The sequence below is a fragment of the Pollicipes pollicipes genome, unplaced genomic scaffold, assembly GCF_011947565.3.
Source record: "Pollicipes pollicipes isolate AB1234 unplaced genomic scaffold, Ppol_2.1 Scaffold_4740;HRSCAF=5597_pilon_pilon_pilon, whole genome shotgun sequence".
In the NCBI taxonomy this organism is placed as follows: domain Eukaryota; kingdom Metazoa; phylum Arthropoda; class Thecostraca; order Pollicipedomorpha; family Pollicipedidae; genus Pollicipes; species Pollicipes pollicipes.
In genome coordinates this window covers 19,318,836-19,339,981 of record NW_023596545.1, presented here as the reverse complement: position 1 = coordinate 19,339,981, position 21,146 = coordinate 19,318,836, and the positions used below count along the sequence as shown (strand labels likewise).

Here is a 21,146-nt window from a genome sequence, read left to right as displayed (position 1 = left end):
GCTCGGCTCCCACCAGAGCGTGGCCCCACCGGGGCGCCCAGTAGCGCCCGCCAGAGCGCGATCCCCGCCAGAGCACGGCTCCCGCCACAGCGTGGCCCCACCAGGGCGCGCGGTAGCGCCCGCTAGAGCGCGGCCCCCGCCAGAGCGCAGCCCCCGCCAGAACGTGACCCCATCAGGGCGCGCAGCTGCGCCCGCCAGAGCGCGGCTCCCACCAGAGCGCAGCCCCACCAGAGCCCGGCCCCCGCCAGGGCTCGGCCCCCACCAGAGCGTGGCCCCACCAGGGCGCGCAGTAGCGCCCGCTATAGCACGGCCCCCGCCAGAGCTCGGCCCCCACCAGAGCGTGGCCCATCAGGACGCGCAGCTGCGCCCGCCAGAGCACGGCTCCCGCCACAGCGCGGCCTCCGCCACAGCGCGGCTCCTGCTAGAGGCACGGCCTCTGCTAGAGCACGGCCTCTGCCAGAGCACGGCCCGCGCCAGAGCACGGCCCGCGCCAGAGCACGGCCCGCCGCGGCCAGCGCCGTATCCTTCCCGGTCGCCGTCTCCGCTAGCCGCTGAAGTGTCCCTTGATGGTCTCCAGAGCGCGCGAAAGTTTGGACTGCCGGTGGCTGGCCAGCTCCTTTTTCTTCTGGCGCTCCTTGCGCAGCGCGTCGGTGTGCGGGTTCTCGGCCATCACGTCGATGACGTCCTCCTTGTCCGAGTCGACGCGTCGCTCCGGCAGGCGGCCGTGCTTGCCGATCAGCCAGTATGTCTCCATGGAGCCCGTGCCCTGAGAGGCCGACCGGCCCTGCCGAGCACGCCGCCCCGGTCAGGCCAGTGCTCCAGCAGCTACCGGGGCTTAGCTCTCTCAGACCTCCACCCTTCCGTCAGCTCCAGGGTCTCGCCGGAGGATCGACGTGTTGCCACTGATCTCAGGTGCATTTTCGTCTCTCACCCCACTGTCGGGCTTAAATACCCGAGCCCGGCTGCGATGCTACCTTCTAATCGAGAACTCCTCCCCGAACCAAAAACAGAATTAGTTTTGGTGCACCCCTCCCTTAGCCTCACTATTAGCTTACTACTGAAGTGTGCCGGGGCACCGGGAACGCTGTCGGGTCAATATCGCTACGCTTTGGTGACCTGCTCCCACGCAAACTTCTCAGTATGTACTCCCCATGCATACTGTTGCACAAAGTATGCTCATGTTGCACTATGTCTATCCATTATATTGGATACAATCTAACGTTCGTGCGCTGCTGCATTCCTCACCCTCCTTTTATTACACATTTTTTATATTTCACACATCCAGATGCATTGCCCCGTGCGATGCGATGCGATTACACATGCGATGCATTCACAACATCACATCTCGCATTCCTGCTTTCCTTTCTTTCCTTTCACGCCAGTTTCCCCCTGCGCTCAGCACACACCTATGCAAACAATGGACCCATAGCGCTGCATTATAGCAGCCTTACACAGCAGCTGCCTTATGCTATGGCTTTTCTTTCCGTCCTTTCACTCCATTCGTCTTTTCTCTTTTGTTTTATTACGATCCGTACAACCCGTGCGCTCCACACAGACAGCGCATCTCTACGTGCATCCGGTTGCACCCACCCTGCTCCTTCATTAGTCGAGTTCCTCACACTTGGTGCAGTTATCTCCCCTTCCCTCTCCCGTTGGATCCATGTCTCACCCAGCCGATACATCCATCTCCTCTCCCTCCCGCTGGATCCATGTTTCACCCAGCCGGTGCATCTATCTCCTCTCCCTCCCGCTGGATCCATGCCTCACCCAGCCGGTGCATTCGTCTCCTCTCCCTCCCGCTATGTCCATATCTCGCCCAGTCGGTACATTCATCTCCTCTCTCTCCCGCTGGATCCATGCCTCACCCAGTCGGTGCATCCATCTCCGATCCCTCCCGCTGGATCCCTGTCTCACCCAGTCGGTCATCTTGACGCGGATCTCCATCTCGCCTCGCAGCTTCATGATAAAACCGCCGGCGCGATCCAGTGCCTCCATGGTAGCTGCAGTGATGTGAATCTTGAAAGCTGGAACCAGGCCCAGTCAGCGGCGGACTGTGGTATCTGCGCCCGCACCGCCCCAGTACTCTGGCAGACTGTGCTATCTGCGGTTGCGCCGCCCTAGTACAATGGCGGACTGTGCTATTTGCGCTAGCATCTCCCCAGTACTCTGTCAGACTGCTATCGACGCTCGTGCCGTTCCAGTGCTCTGGCAAACGGTGCTATCTGCGCTAGCGCTGCCCTAGTACACTGACGGATTGTGCTATTTGAGCTAGCATATTCTCAGTACGCTGACAGACTGCGCTATCGGTACCCGCACCGCCCCAGTACGCTGGCAGTCTGCTATGATCTAGCGCCGCCTCAGCGCGCCGACGGACCGCGCTGCATGGCTGCAGACTGCATCTGCGCTCGCCAGTAATAATCGACTTCGGTTCGTCGTGAACACGGCCGACTTTAAGACCCTCCCGCCGCATACGGCCCATGTGATGCGGCAGAGGAGCCGCACCTCCGCGGTCTCCCATGGAGAGCACACACTGATAGGGACAGCTCGGCGGCTGGCGTAGGGGTCACTCACGCAGTCCAGCGGCCTCCATCTTGCTGGCGACGTTGACTGTTTCGCCGAAGAGTGTGTAGCGCGGCATCTTGGTGCCGACCACGCCGGCCACCACCGGCCCCGTGTGGATGCCTATGCGGATCTGGAGCCGCTCGCCGGGCATGTGCGGCACCACGAAGTTCTCGGTGGCGTGCAGCAGGTCCAGTGCCATCGAGGCCACCTCGGCCGCGTGGTCCTTGCCTGCCGGGGGAGGAAGGGGGGTCAGGCGGGCACGGAAGGAGTGTGTCGGGGTCAGGTGAACATAGTGCGGGCAGAGGGGTGGCCCTTCCCCTTTCGCACGCTCCTCCCCCGGGCCGGGCGCGCTGCTTCCCCTCCCGGTAGAGTTGTTCCTCCACCCCCCTCCGCCGAAGGGTCATCTTACCCCTGCTAGTCAGTCCGTGCGGGGTTGAATGGGGCCGATTTGATTGGTCTGGGACCCTGAAACAGCGGTTTGGGGCCCTGTATCGGTCACGTCACGGGCTTTTAGGAGATCTGATAAGCGGCCGGAGGACCCCTCGGGACCAAAGATCAGCGGCCCAACTGAACTCAGGCCCGCCTCCTTAACACTCACCCGCTACCTGAAATGTAAATCAGAGGGCTTCTATAAGGATGCTCTCATTAGGGCTCTCTATTCCTGTTATATAGGGATGTGTAAATATTATTGATCGATGGGCCCAAGGGGGACCCTAGGCCCCGAATACAAGGCATCGACACGGAGCTAAGCAGTCAGCTGCATGTCCATCTGAGCCCTCGAGACCCATTTCCCAAGCAGGAACGGGGCCCGCGACTTGCGGTACGTGACGGGCCTGAACGGTCTCGGGGTTAAAAAGAAACGAACCAGGCCATCCATATTTGCCTGAGAACGTTTGTTCTTTTGCAGAATCAACTGCAACAAGAGCGTAAAAAATAAAACATCAAACGAATTACACCCAAGGTTTCAGCATGCGCGCCCACAATCTCGGGAGCAGGGACATCGATGGCCTGGGTTGCAGTTTCCGTCGAACCGAACGGCGTTGGCCGCTGAAAGTAACACCAGGCGGCGGGCGTTGTGCGTGTGAGAGCGATCGTCATAAAAATGGTGTCGAATGTCTTTTAAATTAATTCACACTGCTCAAATATAAGACTGGGTGCATCTTTTCTGCAACTTTGAACCTGTGTTCTGGACAGATTAACAGTTGACACGAAAAAAGAGATTCTTTGCTCTACCAGTTCCACCACCAAATTCCAGATTCCATACCACTTCGCGTTGTTGGAATGGTCCATCCCTTCTCATCATCAATCTAAAAATCACACAGGTGAAATATACCCCCGGACTTCCTCCGAAACTTACTGTTTGATGTCGCAAGGCGTCAAAAGGTTCTTATTTCAAATGTATTATCACTTTTCGTTCTTTCGTTGACCACGGCCCAGCGTTGGCCCAGGGACCGACGCTGCAAGGCTTGTGGAAACTGCAACGCCTGGCATTGAAGTTTTTATTTAAGATTTGGCGAGCGCGCACTTACGTGACTTTCCAGACAACATGGCTTGGCAGTGTGGCCACAAATTGTTCGCCCATTTCGATCTACATTCGCGGGGCTGAAATCTCCGTACAGCCAATGCGAATAATCTGAAAATTTTCTGAGTTCTCTCGGTTTAGGAAGAGTCAATTACGCCTTAAAAACATGCAGACCGCCGGTGATTTCTTTGACGCAGTCGCTTTACACATGTTTATTAACTATAAATTCAGGCAGAATTGATGTCGCAGTAGCTTCTGGCTTCTGTTCCAGTTATAAGAGGTAACAATGAAAAATGTAAAAGACCGAAATGCCTTCATTAAGAAATCGGCCACATCCGGCCTTTTTGCAGTGCGGTCTTCCATCAGGGGCCCTTTGTCAACCCTGTGCCCCCTCTGCCAATGCTCTGGTTGCGCGCCTGGTCGGACACAGAGGGTGTGTCACGGTTAGATGGACACGGAATGTATGCCAGGTTCAGGTGGACACGGAGCGTGTGTCAGGGTCGGGTCAACACGGAGCGTGTGTCAGGGTCGGGTCAACACGGAGGGTGTGTCAGGGTCGGGTCAACACGGAGGGTGTGTCAGGTTCAAGCGGGCACGGAGGGTGTGTCAGAGTCGGGTGGACGTGGGAGAAGTGTGTTAGGATCAGGTGGACGCGGGAGGGGTGAGTCTGGGTCAGGTGGGCACCGGAGGGGTGTGTCAAAGTTGGGTGAACGTGGGAGGGGTGTGTCAGGAACAGGTGGCCGCGGGAGGGGTGTGTCAGGGTGAAGTGGGCGCGGGAGGGGTGTGTCAGGGTTAAGTGGACGCGGGAGGAGTGTGCCAGGGTCAGGTGGGCACTGGAGGAGCGTGTCAGGATCAGGTGAGCATGGTAGAGGTGTGTCAAGGTCATCTGGCTACTGGAGTGGTGTGTTAGGGCCAGTTGGACGCGGAAGGGGTGGGCCAGGGCCAGGTGGGCAAGGGAGGAGTGTGCCAGGGTTAGATGGACGTGGCGGGGGAGGGGATCAGGGTCAGGTGGGCACGAGAGAGGCGTGTCATGGTCAGGTGAGCACGGGAGAGGTTATGGTCAGTGGGCACGGAGAGGTGTGTCAGGTCAGGTGCACGGGGGTGTGTTGCCAGTGTCAGGTGGCACGGGAGGTGTGGCTGGTCAACGGAGAGGTGGTCAGGTCAGGTGGGCACGGAGATGTGTCATGGTCAGGTGGGCACGGGGAGGTGTGTCAGGTCAGTGGGCACGGGAAGGTGTGTCATGTCAGGTGGGCACAGGGTGTGTCAGTGGTCAGTGTCAGGATGGGGCACGGGAGAGGTGTGTCGTGGTCCAGGTGGTCCAGGTTGGGCAGTGCACGGGAGAGGTGTGTCATGGTCAGGTGGGCACAGGGTGTGTGTGTCAGTGTCAAGTGGGCACGGGAGGTGTCATGGTCAGGTGGGCACAGGGTGTGTGTGTCAGTGTCAGGTGGGCACGGGAGAGGTGTGTGATGGTCAGGTGGGCACGGGAGAGGTGTGTCATGGTCAGGTGGGCACAGGGTGTGTGTGTCAGTGTCAGGTTGGGCACGGAGAGGTGTGTCATGGTCAGGTGGACACGGGAGAGGTGTGTCATGGTCAGGTGGGCACAGGGGGTGTTGTCAGTGTCAGGTGGGCACGGGAGAGGTGTGTCATGGTCAGGTGGGCACAGGGTTGTGTGTCAGTGTCAGGTGGGCACGGGAGAGGTGTCATGGTCAGGTGGGCACAGGGTGTGTGTGTCAGTGTCAGGTGGGCACGGGAGAGTGTGTGATGGTCAGGTGGGCACGGGAGAGGTGTGTCATGGTCAGGTGGGCACAGGGTGTGTGTGTCAGTGTCAGGTGGGCACGGGAGAGGTGTGTCATGGTCAGGTGGGCACGGGAGAGGTGTGTCATGGTCAGGTGGGCACAGGGTGTGTGTGTCAGTGTCAGGTGGGCACGGGAGAGGCGTGTCATGGTCAGGTGGGCACGGGAGAGGTGTGTCATGGTCAGGTGGGCACAGGGTGTGTGTGTCAGTGTCAGGTGGGCACGGGAGAGGTGTCATGGTCAGGTGGGCACGGGAGAGGTGTGTCATGGTCAGGTGGGCACAGGGGGTGTGTGTCAGTGTCAGGTGGGCACGGGAGAGGTGTGTCATGGTCAGGTGGGCACGGGAGAGGTGTGTCATGGTCAGGTGGGCACGGGGTGTGTGTCAGGGTCAGGTGGGCACGGGAGAGGTGTGTCATGGTCAGGTGGGACGGGAGAGGTGTGTCATGGTCAGGTGGGCACAGGGTGTGTGTGTCAGTGTCAGGTGGGCACGGGAGAGGTGTGTGATGGTCAGGTGGGCACGGGAGAGGTGTGTCATGGTCAGGTGGGCACAGGGTGTGTGTCAGTGTCAGGTGGGCACGGGAGAGGGTGTCATGGTCAGGTGGACACGGGAGAGGTGTGTCATGGTCAGGTGGGCACAGGGTGTGTGTGTCAGTGTCAGGAGGGCACGGGAGAGGTGTGTCATGGTCAGGTGGGCACAGGGTGTGTGTCAGTGTCAGGTGGGCACGGGAGAGGTTGTGATGTCAGGTGGGCACGGGAGAGGTGTCATGGTCAGGTCAGGTGGCACAGGGTGTGTGTGTCAGTGTCAGGTGGGCACGGGAGAGGTGTGTCATGGTCAGGTGGACACGGGAGAGGTGTGTCATGGTCAGGTGGGCACAGGGGGTGTGTGTCAGTGTCAGGCGGGCACGGGACGGGTGCGTCATGGTCAGTGTGGACGTGGCGGGAGTATGTCACGGCCAGGTGGGCACGGGAGAGGTATGTCACGGTCAGGGGGGGCACGGAAGGGGCATGTCAGGTCAGCTGGGTACTGGAGGGGTGTGTCATGGTCAGGTGGGCACGGGAGAGGTGTGTCATGGTCAGGTGGGCACAGAGGGTGTGTGTCAGTGTCAGGTGGGCACGGGACGGGTGCGTCATGGTCAGGTGGACACGGGAGAGGTGTGTCATGGTCAGGTGGGCACAGGGGGTGTGTGTCAGTGTCAGGCGGGCACGGGACGGGTGCGTCATGGTCAGGTGGACGTGGCGGGAGTATGTCACGGCCAGGTGGGCACGGGAGAGGTATGTCACGGTCAGGTGGGCACGGAAGGGGCATGTCAGGGTCAGCTGGGTACTGGAGAGGTGTGTCATGGTCAGGTGGACACGGGAGAGGTGTGTCATGGTCAGGTGGGCACAGGGGGTGTGTGTCAGTGTCAGGCGGGCACGGGACGGGTGCGTCATGGTCAGGTGGACGTGGCGGGAGTATGTCATGGTCAGGTGGGCACGGGAGAGGTATGTCACGGTCAGGTGGGCACGGAAGGGGCATGTCAGGGTCAGCTGGGTACTGGAGGGGGTGTGTCATGGTCAGGTGGACACGGGAGGTGTGTCATGGTCAGTGGGCACAGGGGTGTGTGTCAGTGTCAGGCGGGCACGGGACGGGTGCGTCATGGTCAGGTGGACGTGGCGGGAGTATGTCATGGTCAGGTGGGCACGGGAGAGGTATGTCACGGTCAGGTGGGCACGGAAGGGGCATGTCAGGGTCAGCTGGGTACTGGAGGGGTGTGCGAGGGTCAGGTGGGCTCTGGGACGAGGAGCGGAGTCGGCCAGGCTTGTCTGTTACTGGATGCCCAGTGACGGGTGCCAGTGTGGGTCGGACACTGGTTGATAAAGGTACGGTGATTGTGACGAGCATTGTCTGCGATGAACGCGGTGGAGCCGGGCATTTGATTAACATGCACTTGCCGTCCGAGGGTGCGGCACCAACGCTTCGTGGTGTCTGACTAATCACTGTGTCTCGGAATCGCGGGATTCCACAGGTAGCCAACAACCACTTGCATCAATACAGAGTTTCTGGTTATGGGCAAGTGCATGCCTGGTAAAGACAGACACAGTTCACACCACCAGGCATCAGCATGCATTTCTGACCGGCAGTGACTCAACAGGATCGGGACTCATATCGGCATGCATCCACAGTGACTTCAGCATGCAAAAGTGCATACTGGAGTCACTTTGACCGGATCGTTGCCATCTGGATATTAGCTTCAGCTAGATCGCATTTACACTGACTTCAAATAGCATATTACAGGCCGCGCAGAGTACACTGCGTGTTTTCGCAGTGTTGCGCAGAGGGCAGATCGACATTAGCTAAGATAAACAGAACAGGGTATGTCACCTAAAGGCGTTCACAGCAATGACATAAGCACAAACGATCAGCATTAATTGAACTCAACAGTCATGCAACATGACCAAAAACGCATTCCATATTATTTTGCACGCTCTTGAACTGGGTCAAATAGCAATAAGGCAGCCAATTCGCGGCACTGGGTGAGTGGATCACCCTACTGACAATCGTACTGGAGGCGAAGGCAGTTTGTAGTCCTGCTGCAAGCAGAGGACTGTGCCAGGGGCGCGCCCAGCTCCGGCACATGGGGCCAGCCGACGAAGGTGACCATACCATTGAAGATGGGGACGTTACCCACCATTCGGACTCTCCATCAGACCGCGTCGAGCTTTCAGGCCAAGAACTCTACCTTGGACAGAGGCACGCCCCTGCCAAAGCCACATTGACTGGAGCGACGATCTACGTGGGTGGTGACTATCTACAGAGTGCGGCCGGGTGCCGGGAACCGGGCATGAGTGTGCTGCCGAGGCGGGCTGCGACCGCGGCTGTCCATTGAGCGACGCGCTTCGACAACGCAACCAGGCGCGAGCGTACCTAGCCGGTGGTGGCTCATGATCTTATAGCAGGGCGTGGTGAAAATCAGCCGCTCCAGGTTTTCAGCCCGCAGCGGCTCTGAGGGAGCACGGGCAGCGGTCAGACGCATCGCTCAATCGGCCCCGCAGAGCGGCCGCGCCAGTGGCGCCGTCTATACTCGATGGGCGGTACCTGCGTCGTTTGGGACCGTGTTCGTGGCTCCTCGATGACGAGGCTCGCGATTGCCAGCAAACATTCCGGGAGAATACAGCTGCTGGTAATTGAAGTCCTCGTAGGTCTGAGTGATTGTGAACTACGTAGTAATGAATTAAGTAATCAAAGTACTGCAAAACAACTACAACTATTTTTATGCTGACTTTGTGAAAGGGCCTGCATACCATGCAGCAGAGCGAGTCCCTCCAGCCTATTCCAAGTGCGATGACATGGATCGGCAGCGGGCATTCACTGACTTTTGACGCATATGCGTGATAAATGAATGAGTTCGCTGAACACAGATACCGAAAGACTAAAAACATGTGAGAAATTTATTAGTCTACGAGCATATTTATGCTGTGAAAAGGTGATGATGCTGGTAATGCTTTAAAGCTGATTGTACTCACCCAGAGCTCTCTGCGGTACGCCAGAGGCTACCACGTAGGCGTCTCCGATTGTTTCTATCTTGTAAACATCGTACAGCTCGATCCTGGAGTCGAACATTTTGTAGAGTGCGTTTAGCAATGATATCACCTGTAAGCAGATCATTCGATTCTTGACTGATGACATGCCGAAGTATTCAGCCACCTAAGATGACTGGACATCACATTACGCATTTCAAGCGTAGCCAGATTTCGATGTTTCTGTGGGATCAATGCCATATACATGCCGGAAAAATACATCTATTATCCAATCGCGGAGGATATTGCCTGAGATCTGTTGGAATGGAAAAACGTGGTCGCGCTCGGGTTCGAACCGAGGACCTTCTGCGTGTAAAGCAGATGTGATAACCACTACACAACGCGACCCGATGGGAACTGAGGCGGAATTTCTGGTATGAATATGGCCATATGTCTATCTATTCATCAATAATTATATTCAAGTTGTATTTATTCATATTTATTCATATTGCCACATTGACTTTGATAACTTTTCTGATATTTGTTCAGAAAAATGCTGTTTACGAAATAGCGTTGCATTTTTATCTCTTGCTGGCAGTGTCATCCTGCACGTATCTACCCACGGCGATACAAGTCCACTATAAAGACGATGATAAAATACCTACCGCGCTTTCCAAGAACTGTACCATTGCCTTAAGAGGATCTCTCCATTCGATTATAGTGAAAATGGGACTGTCCACAAATTCGGTTAACCTGCATGTTTTGGGGAACCAAAGGCATGGGGCTCGATTCCCCATGGTGTCCTCCCAGCCAGGGTCAGAGGCAAGTGACGCCATTTAGGTTCAGCGGCTCAGTGCGTCGTAGAACCTGAACGACGTCCTTGAATTGAGTAGCAATTTTTATCATTGCTCAATATACCCCTCCCTCTGGTTATGCACTGGTAACGCTGAGCGTAGCCTTGTTACCCTGTCTTAAGTGTGCCGACGTATCAAAATGGTAACGTCCGTTTGACCCCCAATTTTGAGGTAGAGGTGCAGGAGAAAGACGGGCGTGTTGCTTGTCATGAGAGGAAGCTCACAATATCCGGCTTGGAGGTTTAAACCAAAAAACAGCATAACTTGCGAGCACTACCCCTTCCCCCCGTTCCGCTTGGGTTACGCTCCATCAAGTCCGAATCCCGGCTCCCTTCATGCGTCAATACATGAACGGCCCCGAACGAACAATGTTTTAAGTGCGGAGAAAGCTGATCAATGCTGGCCTTAAACCCACATACCTTTATTATGCCGTCATAAACCGGTATAGGTCTCGGCGACCAGATATGGCAGGCGACACTGATATAACTAACGCTAACGGTGAGAACACGGAAAAACGTGGTGGCAAAGGTTCGGGACGACACGTACGGACAACCCCTCGCAATCATGCGACACGTGCGGACAACCCCTCGCAGTCATGCGCAAACCATGGGTCCACCTATCTGCGGACGTTTTTTAAAGGAGAGTATCACATTCTCGGCAGCCAGGCAAGATGCAAGCGTGAAGCCAGCTTTGCGGTAAAGCTGTCAGTCGACCACCCTGCCATTTACGGATCATCAGATGATCTCGGCAAGACACGATCCATCTGTACGCCAGTAATCGAGCGGAAGCAGCCAATGTCACAACTTCCGTAGACCGCCCCAAATACAAGCTGCGACCTGGACTGCGACAGGTCGGGCCAGGAAACATGTAAGAGCGCACAGCCTAGTTCGTTGAGACCAAACCAAGTCAAAATATTACCAAAACATAAACTTGTTCAAACATTCCACGTCGTCCCAGCAAGTTGCCAGGTCTTTGCTTGGTCCAAAGACAGCCAACATGTCAGCAGCGTCTGTGGTCTGTGCTCACAAGCTGAACGTTCACGCTGTGCCGACAAACGCGCAAGGCGTAACATGCCAGTGCTTCGATAATCCCGACCCGTACGTGTTCCGAATGATAACGGGTTCCATTCGCTGATATTTGCAAACCGATTGTGGCTATCAGTGAGTCCGCCCGCGTGGGAGGTCTCACGCCACAGGGGCCGTCTTACTGGCATGTCAGTGACATCCGCCCGCGTGGGGCGCCTCACGTCACAGGAGCCAATGGTGCCTGTCGGTGAGTCCGCCTGCGCAGTGCGTTTCACACCACAGGAGCCGATGGCGTCTGTCAGGGAGCCCGCCCGCGTGAGGCGTTTCACACCACAGGAGCCGATGGTGCCTGTCGGTGAGTCCGCCTGGGTAGGGCGTCTCACGCTACGGGAGCCGATGGCGTCTGTCAAGGAGTCCGCCCCCGTTGGGCGTTTCACACCACAGGAGCCGATGGTGCCTGTCAGTGAAACCACCCACGTTGGGCGTCACACCCCGTCCTACTGGCATGCTGCATACATGCCAAGGTGCTCACAGCGTTCGCTCGCCGGCCTTTCCACAAATCGCTGATGTTCATCATGGAGGCAACCGAGGACACAAGTTTACACCAACTTAAATCCATGGTGTTCTCCTGGACTCTGACGTTGCCAATGATAAACAGTCGAGAACGCGAGCTGTTTTTGGCCTTGGAACGAAGCCGGGCTACACCTGGTGTTAGTTTGTCAACGCCATCTTTCCACACACTCGGCGACTACTGCAAAGCTCAATGCTAGGTACTTTTGCATTACATGTCAAAGCAATGATTATCATCTAGCACTTGCCGGAGGTACGAGACATTGTTTTAGCTCAGAGTACTTCAGACATTTGTAGACGGCAACGATAAATGTAAAGCAGCCCCTCAAGGAAAATGTTCTCTTAGACCCAACATAAGACCACCTACCATCCAACGCTCCGAAAAAAGAAATGGGGAGGTTCCGAAAACCTGCACACGCTTTTTCCATAAACACATGTGGAGTTTCAGATGCTTGCAACTGTTTGAAACAAAAAAGTTCGTGCCGGCCAAACAAGGATGTCCAGTCAAAAAATCAACTTTACTTAAAAATGCTCTTAAGTACAAGAGCAAAACATCTCGCTGCATTTTCCTGATCTGCTTGTTGCATTTCCCTATTTTGTCATTTGTTTCCTTATGACGCTGAAATATTTTGCAGTTTTGGAAGAAGCGGTGTGCCTGTGAGAAGTAAACACAGGTTAGCAGTACTCGGTTGTGGAGTTATTTTGTAAAAGCCCTTTCAGCTTCGTTGTCCAAAACTTAAGGCCGAAGACAAAGTGGAGAAGTGACCAACTTACATCCCTCTGAGAGTGATTTAGTAAGTTGTTTGGCCGCCCCAGTCGTTTTATGGCTGATGCTGGCTCCGATCGTAGTGACTTTAATAACCTCAACAGCCCCTAATGGCGGCAATTGACGCAGAAATAAATTGGGCCCGACCAGACCACACTACTGTCTTGCGTCCCTCAATAGTTGCTCCAAAGTAGGTTCGCGACGCGCGACAGTTGGTAGTCCTAGAAGCAGGCTGAGGTTGGGCATAGACCTGGATGAATGTGCCAACTCCGACACGAGCCTACTTGAATGCACCACCTCCGGCATGAACCTGGTTCAATGTGCCAACCCCGGATGCTTGCGGATGCGACCATACTTTATGTCAGGCAAATGCCTTTTAAACCCAAACTGACGCTGTATGTCATTTGAGGCTATCGAAGCTCTAAACCGCAAACCTTCAAAATCACAGATAGGAGTGTGGTTTCCTATTGCGATTGGAGGGGCTCCAGCACCTTCCCCAACTTTGAGAGAGAGAGAGAGAGAGAGAGAGAGAGAGAGAGAGAGAGAGAGAGAGAGAGAGAGAGAGAGAGAGAGAGAGAGAGAGAGAGAGAGAGAGAGAGAGAGAGAGAGAGAGAGAGAAGAGAGAGAGAGAGAGAGAGAGAGAGAGAGAGAGAGAGAGAGAGAGAGAGAGAGAGAGAGAGAGAGAGAGAGAGAGAGAGAGAGAGAGAGAGAGAGAGAGAGAGAGAGAGAGAGAGAGAGAGAGAGAGAGAGAGAGAGAGAGAGAGAGAGAGAGAGAGAGAGAGAGAGAGAGAGAGAGAGAGAGAGAGAGAGAGAGAGAGAGAGAGAGAGAAGAGAGAGAGAGAGAGAGAGAGAGAGAGAGAGAGAGAGAGAGAGAGAGAGAGAGAGAGAAGAGAGAGAGAGAGAGAGAGAGAGAGAGAGAGAGAGAGAGAGAGAGAAGAGAGAGAGAGAGAGAGAGAGAGAGAGAGAGAGAGAGAGAGAGAGAGAGAGAGAGAGAGAGAGAGAGAGAGAGAGAGAGAGAGAGAGAGAGAGGAGAGAGAGAGAGAGAGAGAGAGAGAGAGAGAGAGAGAGAGAGAGAGAGAGAGAGAGAGAGAGAGAGAGAGAGAGAGAGAGAGAGAGAGAGAGAGAGAAGAGAGAGAGAGAGAGAGAGAGAGAGAGAGAGAGAGAGAGAGAGAGAGAGAGAGAGAGAGAGAGAGAGAGAGAGAGAGAGAGAGAGAGAGAGAGAGAGAGAGAAGGAGAGAGAGAGAAGAGAGAGAGAGAGAGAGAGAGAGAGAGAGAGAGAGAGAGAGAGAGAGAGAGAGAGAGAGGAGAGAGAGAGAGGAGAGAGAGAGAGAGAGAGAGAGAGAGAGAGAGAGAGAGAGAGAGAGAGAGAGAGAGAGAGAGAGAGAGAGAGAGAGAGAGAAGAGTGGGTAAAATCACTGGGAAACCTATATTTTCCTTTTTAGGGCAAGTCTAGCCATTTCCCCACAGCCCTACCCCAACTTATGTCACGAAATTATGCCACTGTCCTCGGGGTACAAGGTTCATGATTCCTTCTAGGGCATTTTGTCCGCCATCCAACAACATTGGGTGCGACTTTACCACGGCAGCGTCAATTACACCGACCCCGAACAGTACAGTACCACATCGAGTCGAATCCGATTCCAACTCAACTAGATGTGGTGTCACTCGATAATCGATTCGATGGAGTCGGCGGGGTTAGGCTCGTGGGGATGTCTTTGGCGACGGCCATTTTGCGCAGCCATCGACTCCGCAGTTGAAGTAAAAATCCGCTTTATGTTCGCCATCAAAGTCGGTATGTGGCCGCTTGACTTGTTCAATAGGCAGCTTTATATGACCTGCTTCATTTGATGCGCGCATAAACTGTCCGACTGTGCTATATCATGTGTTTACGCTCGTACTTGAGTCGACTCAACGACGCTTTTGTCGACTCAACTTCGATTGCAGCTCACAACAGAAGTTCATGGGAATTTGATTTCGCACTGAACCAACAAACACGTTGTCGATTCCATAGTCGATTCCGACCTACACCCGGACGGAATCAGCTCCAGTCTTCATATACAAGCATGATCAACATGACACATGGAGACACCGCCGCCGTTCATTCCCGGATTTCGTCGCTGGGTGTTGGTAGCATCCGCCGACCGACAACAGGAGGCCCCAGACCGCTACCTTGCGGATGCCGCTCACCTGCATGGGCGTGCTTTCGGAGGCCAGCTCGGTGAAGCCGACGATATCGGAGAAGTAGATGGTGACCGACTGGTAAGTCTCGGCCGACACCTGCTTCCGCTGCTTCAGCTGCTGCGCCACCGTTGGAGGCAGCATCTGGTACAGCAGCATGTCCGACCGTTTCTTCTCGTATCGCAGCTCGTAGGTCTTATACTGGAGCGTTTCAGTGAAGGCCTGCGTGGTGCAATGATCCACATTCATGGCTTGTTGGCGTATCAAAATTATGAAGTTCACCCGAGGGTGGTAAAGATGCTAACGCTGCCATCGCCACGAAGCATTCAGAAAAGATACCGACTCACCTGCAGGGTTCTGGTGACCTTCCTGACGAGGATGATGATGACGGGAGAGATGATGAGCACCACCACTAGTAGCACGATCCCAATCACCACGTGACTGTTGGACGCTCGCACCTGCCAATGCCAGGCAGCTGAAGGTCGCTGACAGGTCACGGCTTACGTTGACGTTTTAGACGTGCAGCCGGCAAAGGCATCGCCAGGGCTGACAACTGAATACATAACCTTCGATTCAAAATGACAGGCCCTGCGGAATCCAGGAAAATGGATGTTCTTTTCCTGGGCTCGCGGCCGCACGTTTGTCCCTTCCCCCAACGCCAATACCGAAGCCCACCTCTTCGCCCCTGTCGGCTCTGATGACGCCGCCCGAGTTAGACGTCAGGTCCTCGGCAACACACTTCCACTATGCTCAACATAGGATCAAAAGCAGTTTTGTAAAGGTACTGTAACGTCGAAGGTTCTAATGGAAGTGTTGGCCCGTGTGCAACTGGGGGTAGGCGGGCCAAGCTCAACTGGCTACAGTTCTTCCAAAAACGCACACAATGTGTGGTCCTAATTCAGTTATTAGCAGCCGTCTTTGTCCTTGATTTGCCTCACCTCTGACAAGATGGTATGTTCAATCTTCCCTCTAATTTCGTATTGAATCTTCTGTAATGAATCTAAATAGCCCAGCATGGCATAGAAATATTCAGTGGCTTTCTCGAAGTCAGGCTCGATTTTGACGCGGGTGACAATCTCCTTCCTCCGTCGGGTGATATTGGAGTACCACGGATAATCCTGTTGCAGTAGCTGGTACCTGGTGAAAACGAAGGCACCACCACTTGAGAAAACGCGCATGGTTGCACCATCGCCCTATCACTGTCAACCCAAACACCCTTGCCGAATATGCAACCCAGCTGGTGTGAGAAGTCTGTGTAAGTAAGCTCTGTCCTTCTCTGTCTTCCTCTGTTTACGTAAGGCCGCTCAGCCTGCTGTCTGTGGTTTGCAGCAGCATTCTCATTTCGGTGGTCGGCGCTGTCTGAAGTTGAGTACACTGCACCTGTCGATACTCTACACTGTGCGTGGTAGATTACAGGTTCTGCTCGTGTTGGCGGTAATTGCTAGGCGCTGAACTTTAAAGCTTGATTATTTTATTTTCAGTCATCAGTATGTCTCATGAAACGCTTTATAGCGACTTCCTGTCGTAATTTAGAATGACAAGACATGGATTAATTACAAAATTCGTGCAATGTAAAGAAATATGCCTGAAGGTGAAACTGTTCCTGTCGTATCTGAAAAAAAGCACCTGCAGGAATTAGCGAATTGACACAAAGCGTCTCCCGTGAAGTTATTTTTCGTGGGGAAGGGCTACTTACCGATCTTTGATCCAGTACGCGAAGCTCTTGCTAGCGTTCAGAAAGTCCTGGCCGAGCGCGTCGTTGGTGACGAAGCTGAGGTAGCTGTTGTGGTCCAGGTCGCCCCTTCCGAAATATTCCTCGCCAAACACCATGCTAATCCCCAAATGTTCGATGGCACGAATCAGGTTCTTGTATGCCAGTAGAGGCCGCCAAACTCCTGGTAATTAACACGTTACAATTAGCCGGGGTGGGGAGGGTAAGGTGGTGGCAACCGCGATTCAAATTCTAATCCTTGTGGTTCGCAAACATCCATTCGTCTTGTTTAGCACCTTCGTCCTCGGTCGTGATGATCAAATGCATCACTCACTTTCCCTGACAGGAATGGTCTGCAATTGAAAGCGGCGATCGAATGCAGATCAGTCGCTATTAGAGGACAGGGCAAACGGTGCCAAGCATCGCCGGTTTCGCCGCCAAATTCTGCCCGTGGCCCGGATCTGCACGATGGGATGGAGGGGCTAGGACTGACGTAAAAAACACTGCTCATTCATTCAATAGGTTCAAACCAAATCTTTGAAATATACAACAAAATTCAGTCTGTTTCTTTGCCCTACCCTTAAAACTAGTCTTGTGGCATAATACGCTAGAAGATTGTGTTTTATTTCCTGGTATCCCTGGCTGTAGTTACCAAATGCCACTGTCATACCTTCTAGCTCCAGTTCCCTGCATTTGGGCTTCCGCGATTCGGAGGTCCGTGTCAGTGCAACGTGCTGAGAACACCTCGCTTCCAACAAAGGCATTGCGCAAGGAAATTGGTAACTCGACGAGTGACGAGTTGACCTGACCATGAGTCCGCAGCATGAACGCGCTCTGTTCCTTGCTAGGGTTTGTCAAAATTCGTCAGCAGCAAGAAGGGCGCAGGGGGCACGTGCCCCCTGTTAGACCCCGAGGGGCCCTTGGGGCCGCTCAGAGCCTAAGATTAAGGACCCGATTTGAGGGCCTCGAGATCCCGAAAGGCCAACCGGAGTTCGTATTCACTTAAGCGCTATCCTGAGGGCCTTGCGCGCTAATCAGAGACCCCTGAGTCGATAAGGGTCTATATGTCATTTAAACACCACCAATTATGCACAGGCGGCTCCGTATTGGCATGGGCCTGATTTGGACATGGCATGCATGATTTGGGCATGATTTGACATGGGCATGCCCGTATTGGCAAGTCCAATCCCAAGCTGGAACAAGGCAGCAACCAGCGACTTGCATTGTTCGGGGCCCCAACGTCTGAAAGGGGCCCACAACGCCTAGCAGGAGGGGCAGGGAAGGAGAAGGGACAACAGGGAAGGGGACGGGACCCCGAATGACAGAGGACCTCTTGCGTTGGTCGGGACCCTCTGACAATAAAAACAGGCATTGTAACATATGATGGGTGTGCACATTGAGAAAGCGGAATGACACTGTGGCAATCAGGGCCCCCAGTATCATATGACTGGCCATCCAACATAATTCTAGCGTGAGCTCATTAACCCACGCTGAATTCTGTGCGCCAATTATTGGACCACCTGCGCCTGTCAGGGATGTTGTTGCGTCAGTGAGGGTTCCTGCGTCGATCCGGTGCCAAGTCCGCAGGTCAGAGGGCCTTCCGCGCCAGGAAGGGACTAATGTGATATGATGCATCTCTCTAAGCACCTCCGGCTCGACCTGTATCGATTCGGAGGTGTCTAGGATCGCACCCCCTGTCGCCAGAATGGCGGCAGGGAGACACTCCGCGTGGAACAGAATTGCCCTTCAGCCCCTGACTGGGCACAGTAATGGGCCTCCAAATGTTCCACTCAGGAGACCCCCTTCCCAGAAAGAAGTAAAGGGCTTAATTGATGTAGAAAAGAGTATGTCGGAATGAATTTAAAGACAGACAAGATCACGCCATGTTTGCCTGAGAACGTTCACTCTTTTGCAAAATCGATTAGTAACATATATTACATCAAAGGTATGAGTCTCCGGAAAACTGAACGGCGTTGGCCATTGTAAGTAACATTACGCGCCCCACGCGTGAACGACGACTGTTGTGGTAAACAGAAGATAAGATAGATAGAAGATGTACATCTGATAGATAGATAGAACATAGTTCTGTCTGATAGATATATAGAAGATAGGACTGAGGGCATCGTGTTTACAACCTTGAAGGTGTTGTTTTCTGGAAAGATGAACAGGGAAATAGGGACTTTACCTCCACTCTTCCAGTCCCACAACCAGAATCCAGCCAGCACCACTTCGCGGTGTTATAAATGTCAATCCGTTCTAAACATCAATGTAAAAGTCGCACCAGTGAAATATACGCCCGGACTACGTTTTAAATGTACGATTCGATGCCCTGAAGCGTTCAAAGGTGCTTCTTTCAGATGCATCATCATTTTTATTCACCTGTTAGGGACGTTTTAGTGTTAGCCACAGGACCGACGCTGCGTGACATACGGAGACTGCAACGCCTAGCGTCCACGTCTTTGTTTTTAAGAGATACGAGCGTTCATGTTCGAAGCTACGAACATAATGTGTATCACAAATCGATTCTGACTGAATGTTAAACATTCAGACCAGAATATCCAGACCAACAGTGATACGTCAAGTTAATGCGAGATGTTGACTCATATCGATTTACAATCTACATTCGCGAGGTCCTAATACACCTGCAGAACCTAGATAAAAATTATGACGCAGCTTTTTAGTTCTTTCGTTTTAAAAACAGCTCACCGAATTTTTGTGAAATGCAGGGCGCAGGAGACTTGTTTCATGCAATCGTTAATCGCACGCTTCCTTCAGTTTATTAACTACAAAATTCAGAGTTTGTCTCGCGGTAGTTTTGACCTCTGTTCTAGCTACAGAAGGAACAATATTCTCCATTTACAAATGAACCCTATCTGACGATTTTTCGGGAGGGGGAGCCCTTGACTATCAGGGGTCCTCTGTCAAGCTCGTGCCTCCCCCTCTTGCCGAGGCCCTGGCTGCGCCACTGCAATGTGCACGTGAGTGGAAGACGCAACACCCTGTAAGGGCTGGCACGAGTCATGCCCTCAAACTTGCGCGTGGCCTACGGGCCATATCACAGCTAAAATGCGCATGCCCATGTGTCCGTGCATTTATTGCACGAAGATGCGATAAATGACTTGAATTGATGCCCCGGCAGTATTAGCAAATTTCACCCCTGAATTACCAGTATCGAAGACATTTTCGAGGAGCCACTCAGGTGTGTCGCAGCACGTGGCGGTAGTGGTGAGAGACATGGGAATCAGCCGAGCACATTTAACCCTCACCCTTGAGGAAGCCCCAGAGACGCATAAGGCCTTACGGAATAGCTTTCGAACGGGTTGAGAAAGTGCTGAAACTGTTGGTAGCTGAGTTAACGTCAGTTTGACACAACTTACAAACTGTGTTTCTGGTTTGGTAGTTTATGATCTATGGCCTCTTTCCTAGGTTAGGTCAGTCGCATATTGCTTAAAAGTGAAAAATTGCTCATTCGCCGCTGGAAATGTAAATCTAAAGGATTTTCAGGCTTCTACCATCACCCATGTCACTCTGAGGTGCAATAGCACCTTCTCGTGGCTTTTGTAAGACAAGGGTATCCAAGATAGCACGAGATGAAATTTTGTCTTTGTGACCAGATTTGACCCTTTGAAGGTCACACATTTTCAACCATAAAGGCACATACCCCACAGCCTTGAACGTCTTTTAACGTTGTTTTCCTGTGTGGTGTGATTTGTTTAGTTCTTGATATAACTGACAGGATCAATGCAACAATATCATTTATCTCTCTGAGCTGATGTAAAGTTCTAGGCCATGTCCCAAAGTCGACTTTGTGACTAAGAGCATAAGCATAATTCGTTCTATAAATAGCGAGAGGGGTCTGTAAGTGCTAATCTGGGTCTTATAACCATGATTTACCTGTCAAAGGTAATATTTGATATGCTTCTATCACACTTGACCAGATTAAGTTTGACGATAGTCAGCTAACGCGGTTTTCACTTGGCTTTAACCTGTTTAGTGTTTTATATCTTATAGGGAGGGGGAGGGACACCTGAGCCCTCCCCTTCATAGGGTGAGACTTGAAAAAATCCCGTGGGAGATGATACTGGTTTTTCATAATGCCATCAGAACGAACGGAAAATACGCCAGTTATCATGTCCTGTAGGTAATATGGCAGCCACAATACGCAGCAGGAGCCTGCTGCTTTAACCATGCCCTTGCGATTGCAAAAAGGAAACGAATTTCGCCTGCCGCGGGTTATTAGAGAACATTCATTGCAATATGAATGCTACTGATAAGACCCACTGCCGTGGCCCTGTGTAGAGTTGCGTATGTGTCAAGCTCTTCCTACCACGCCATTTTCGGCCCTTACTAAAGGCTGCAGGTAACCACATGCTTTGTTCTTCTCATTCAGATTTGATAGGCATGCAATATGGACCATGAAATGCGAACTTCTCAGAAACGTCCATATTACTGCACCGTTTGCTGAAAAGGCGACTGCTGGGACTTGGCGTAGATGCCGAAGTAGAACGACATGCAGGTGCAGTATGTCGAATGCCTCCGTGTGGTATGACAATCGATCAACAATCGAATGGGGACCGAGACCGTCTCGTTGGCTCAGTTGGTTAGAGCGCCTACCCTCTGGTCCCCCCATCTCTGGTGGGCTGAGGTCGAGTTGTTTTAGGCGCTTG

The 21,146-nt window shown here is 53.3% G+C and overlaps 1 protein-coding gene and 1 non-coding gene across 2 annotated transcripts; both read right to left on the bottom strand.

Annotated features, from left to right (window-relative positions):
* Positions 1–472: 472 nt before the first annotated feature.
* LOC119098789 (atrial natriuretic peptide receptor 1) lies at positions 473–16,658 on the bottom strand. The gene is made up of 8 exons (XM_037221831.1): positions 16,465–16,658; positions 15,707–15,905; positions 15,116–15,226; positions 14,778–14,990; positions 9,382–9,508; positions 2,572–2,790; positions 1,915–2,024; positions 473–784 (listed from the first exon to the last, which is right to left on the bottom strand). Exons 1-8 carry the CDS (start codon positions 16,596–16,598, stop codon positions 545–547), a joined length of 1,353 nt encoding a protein of 450 aa, XP_037077726.1. The 5' UTR covers positions 16,599–16,658; the 3' UTR covers positions 473–544.
* On the bottom strand, positions 9,711–9,783 carry TRNAV-UAC (transfer RNA valine (anticodon UAC)). Its single transcript has one exon. It is a non-coding gene; the product is annotated as a tRNA-Val (tRNA).
* Positions 16,659–21,146: the final 4,488 nt, after the last annotated feature.

What these genes read in the sequence shown, in the direction of transcription:
- LOC119098789 (XM_037221831.1), bottom strand. Translation starts at nt 16,598, where the DNA reads ATGGTGTTTGGCGAGGAATATTTCGGAAGGGGCGACCTGGACCACAAC. An exon ending in GCGTACTGGATCAAAGATCG is followed by an intron (nt 15,906 to 16,464) that starts GTAAGTAGCCCT and finishes CGTTTTCACCAG; the next exon opens with GTACCAGCTACTGCAACAGG. An exon ending in GATGGAGGCCGCTGGACTGC is followed by an intron (nt 2,025 to 2,571) that starts GTGAGTGACCCC and finishes GCCTGGTTCCAG; the next exon opens with CTTTCAAGATTCACATCACT.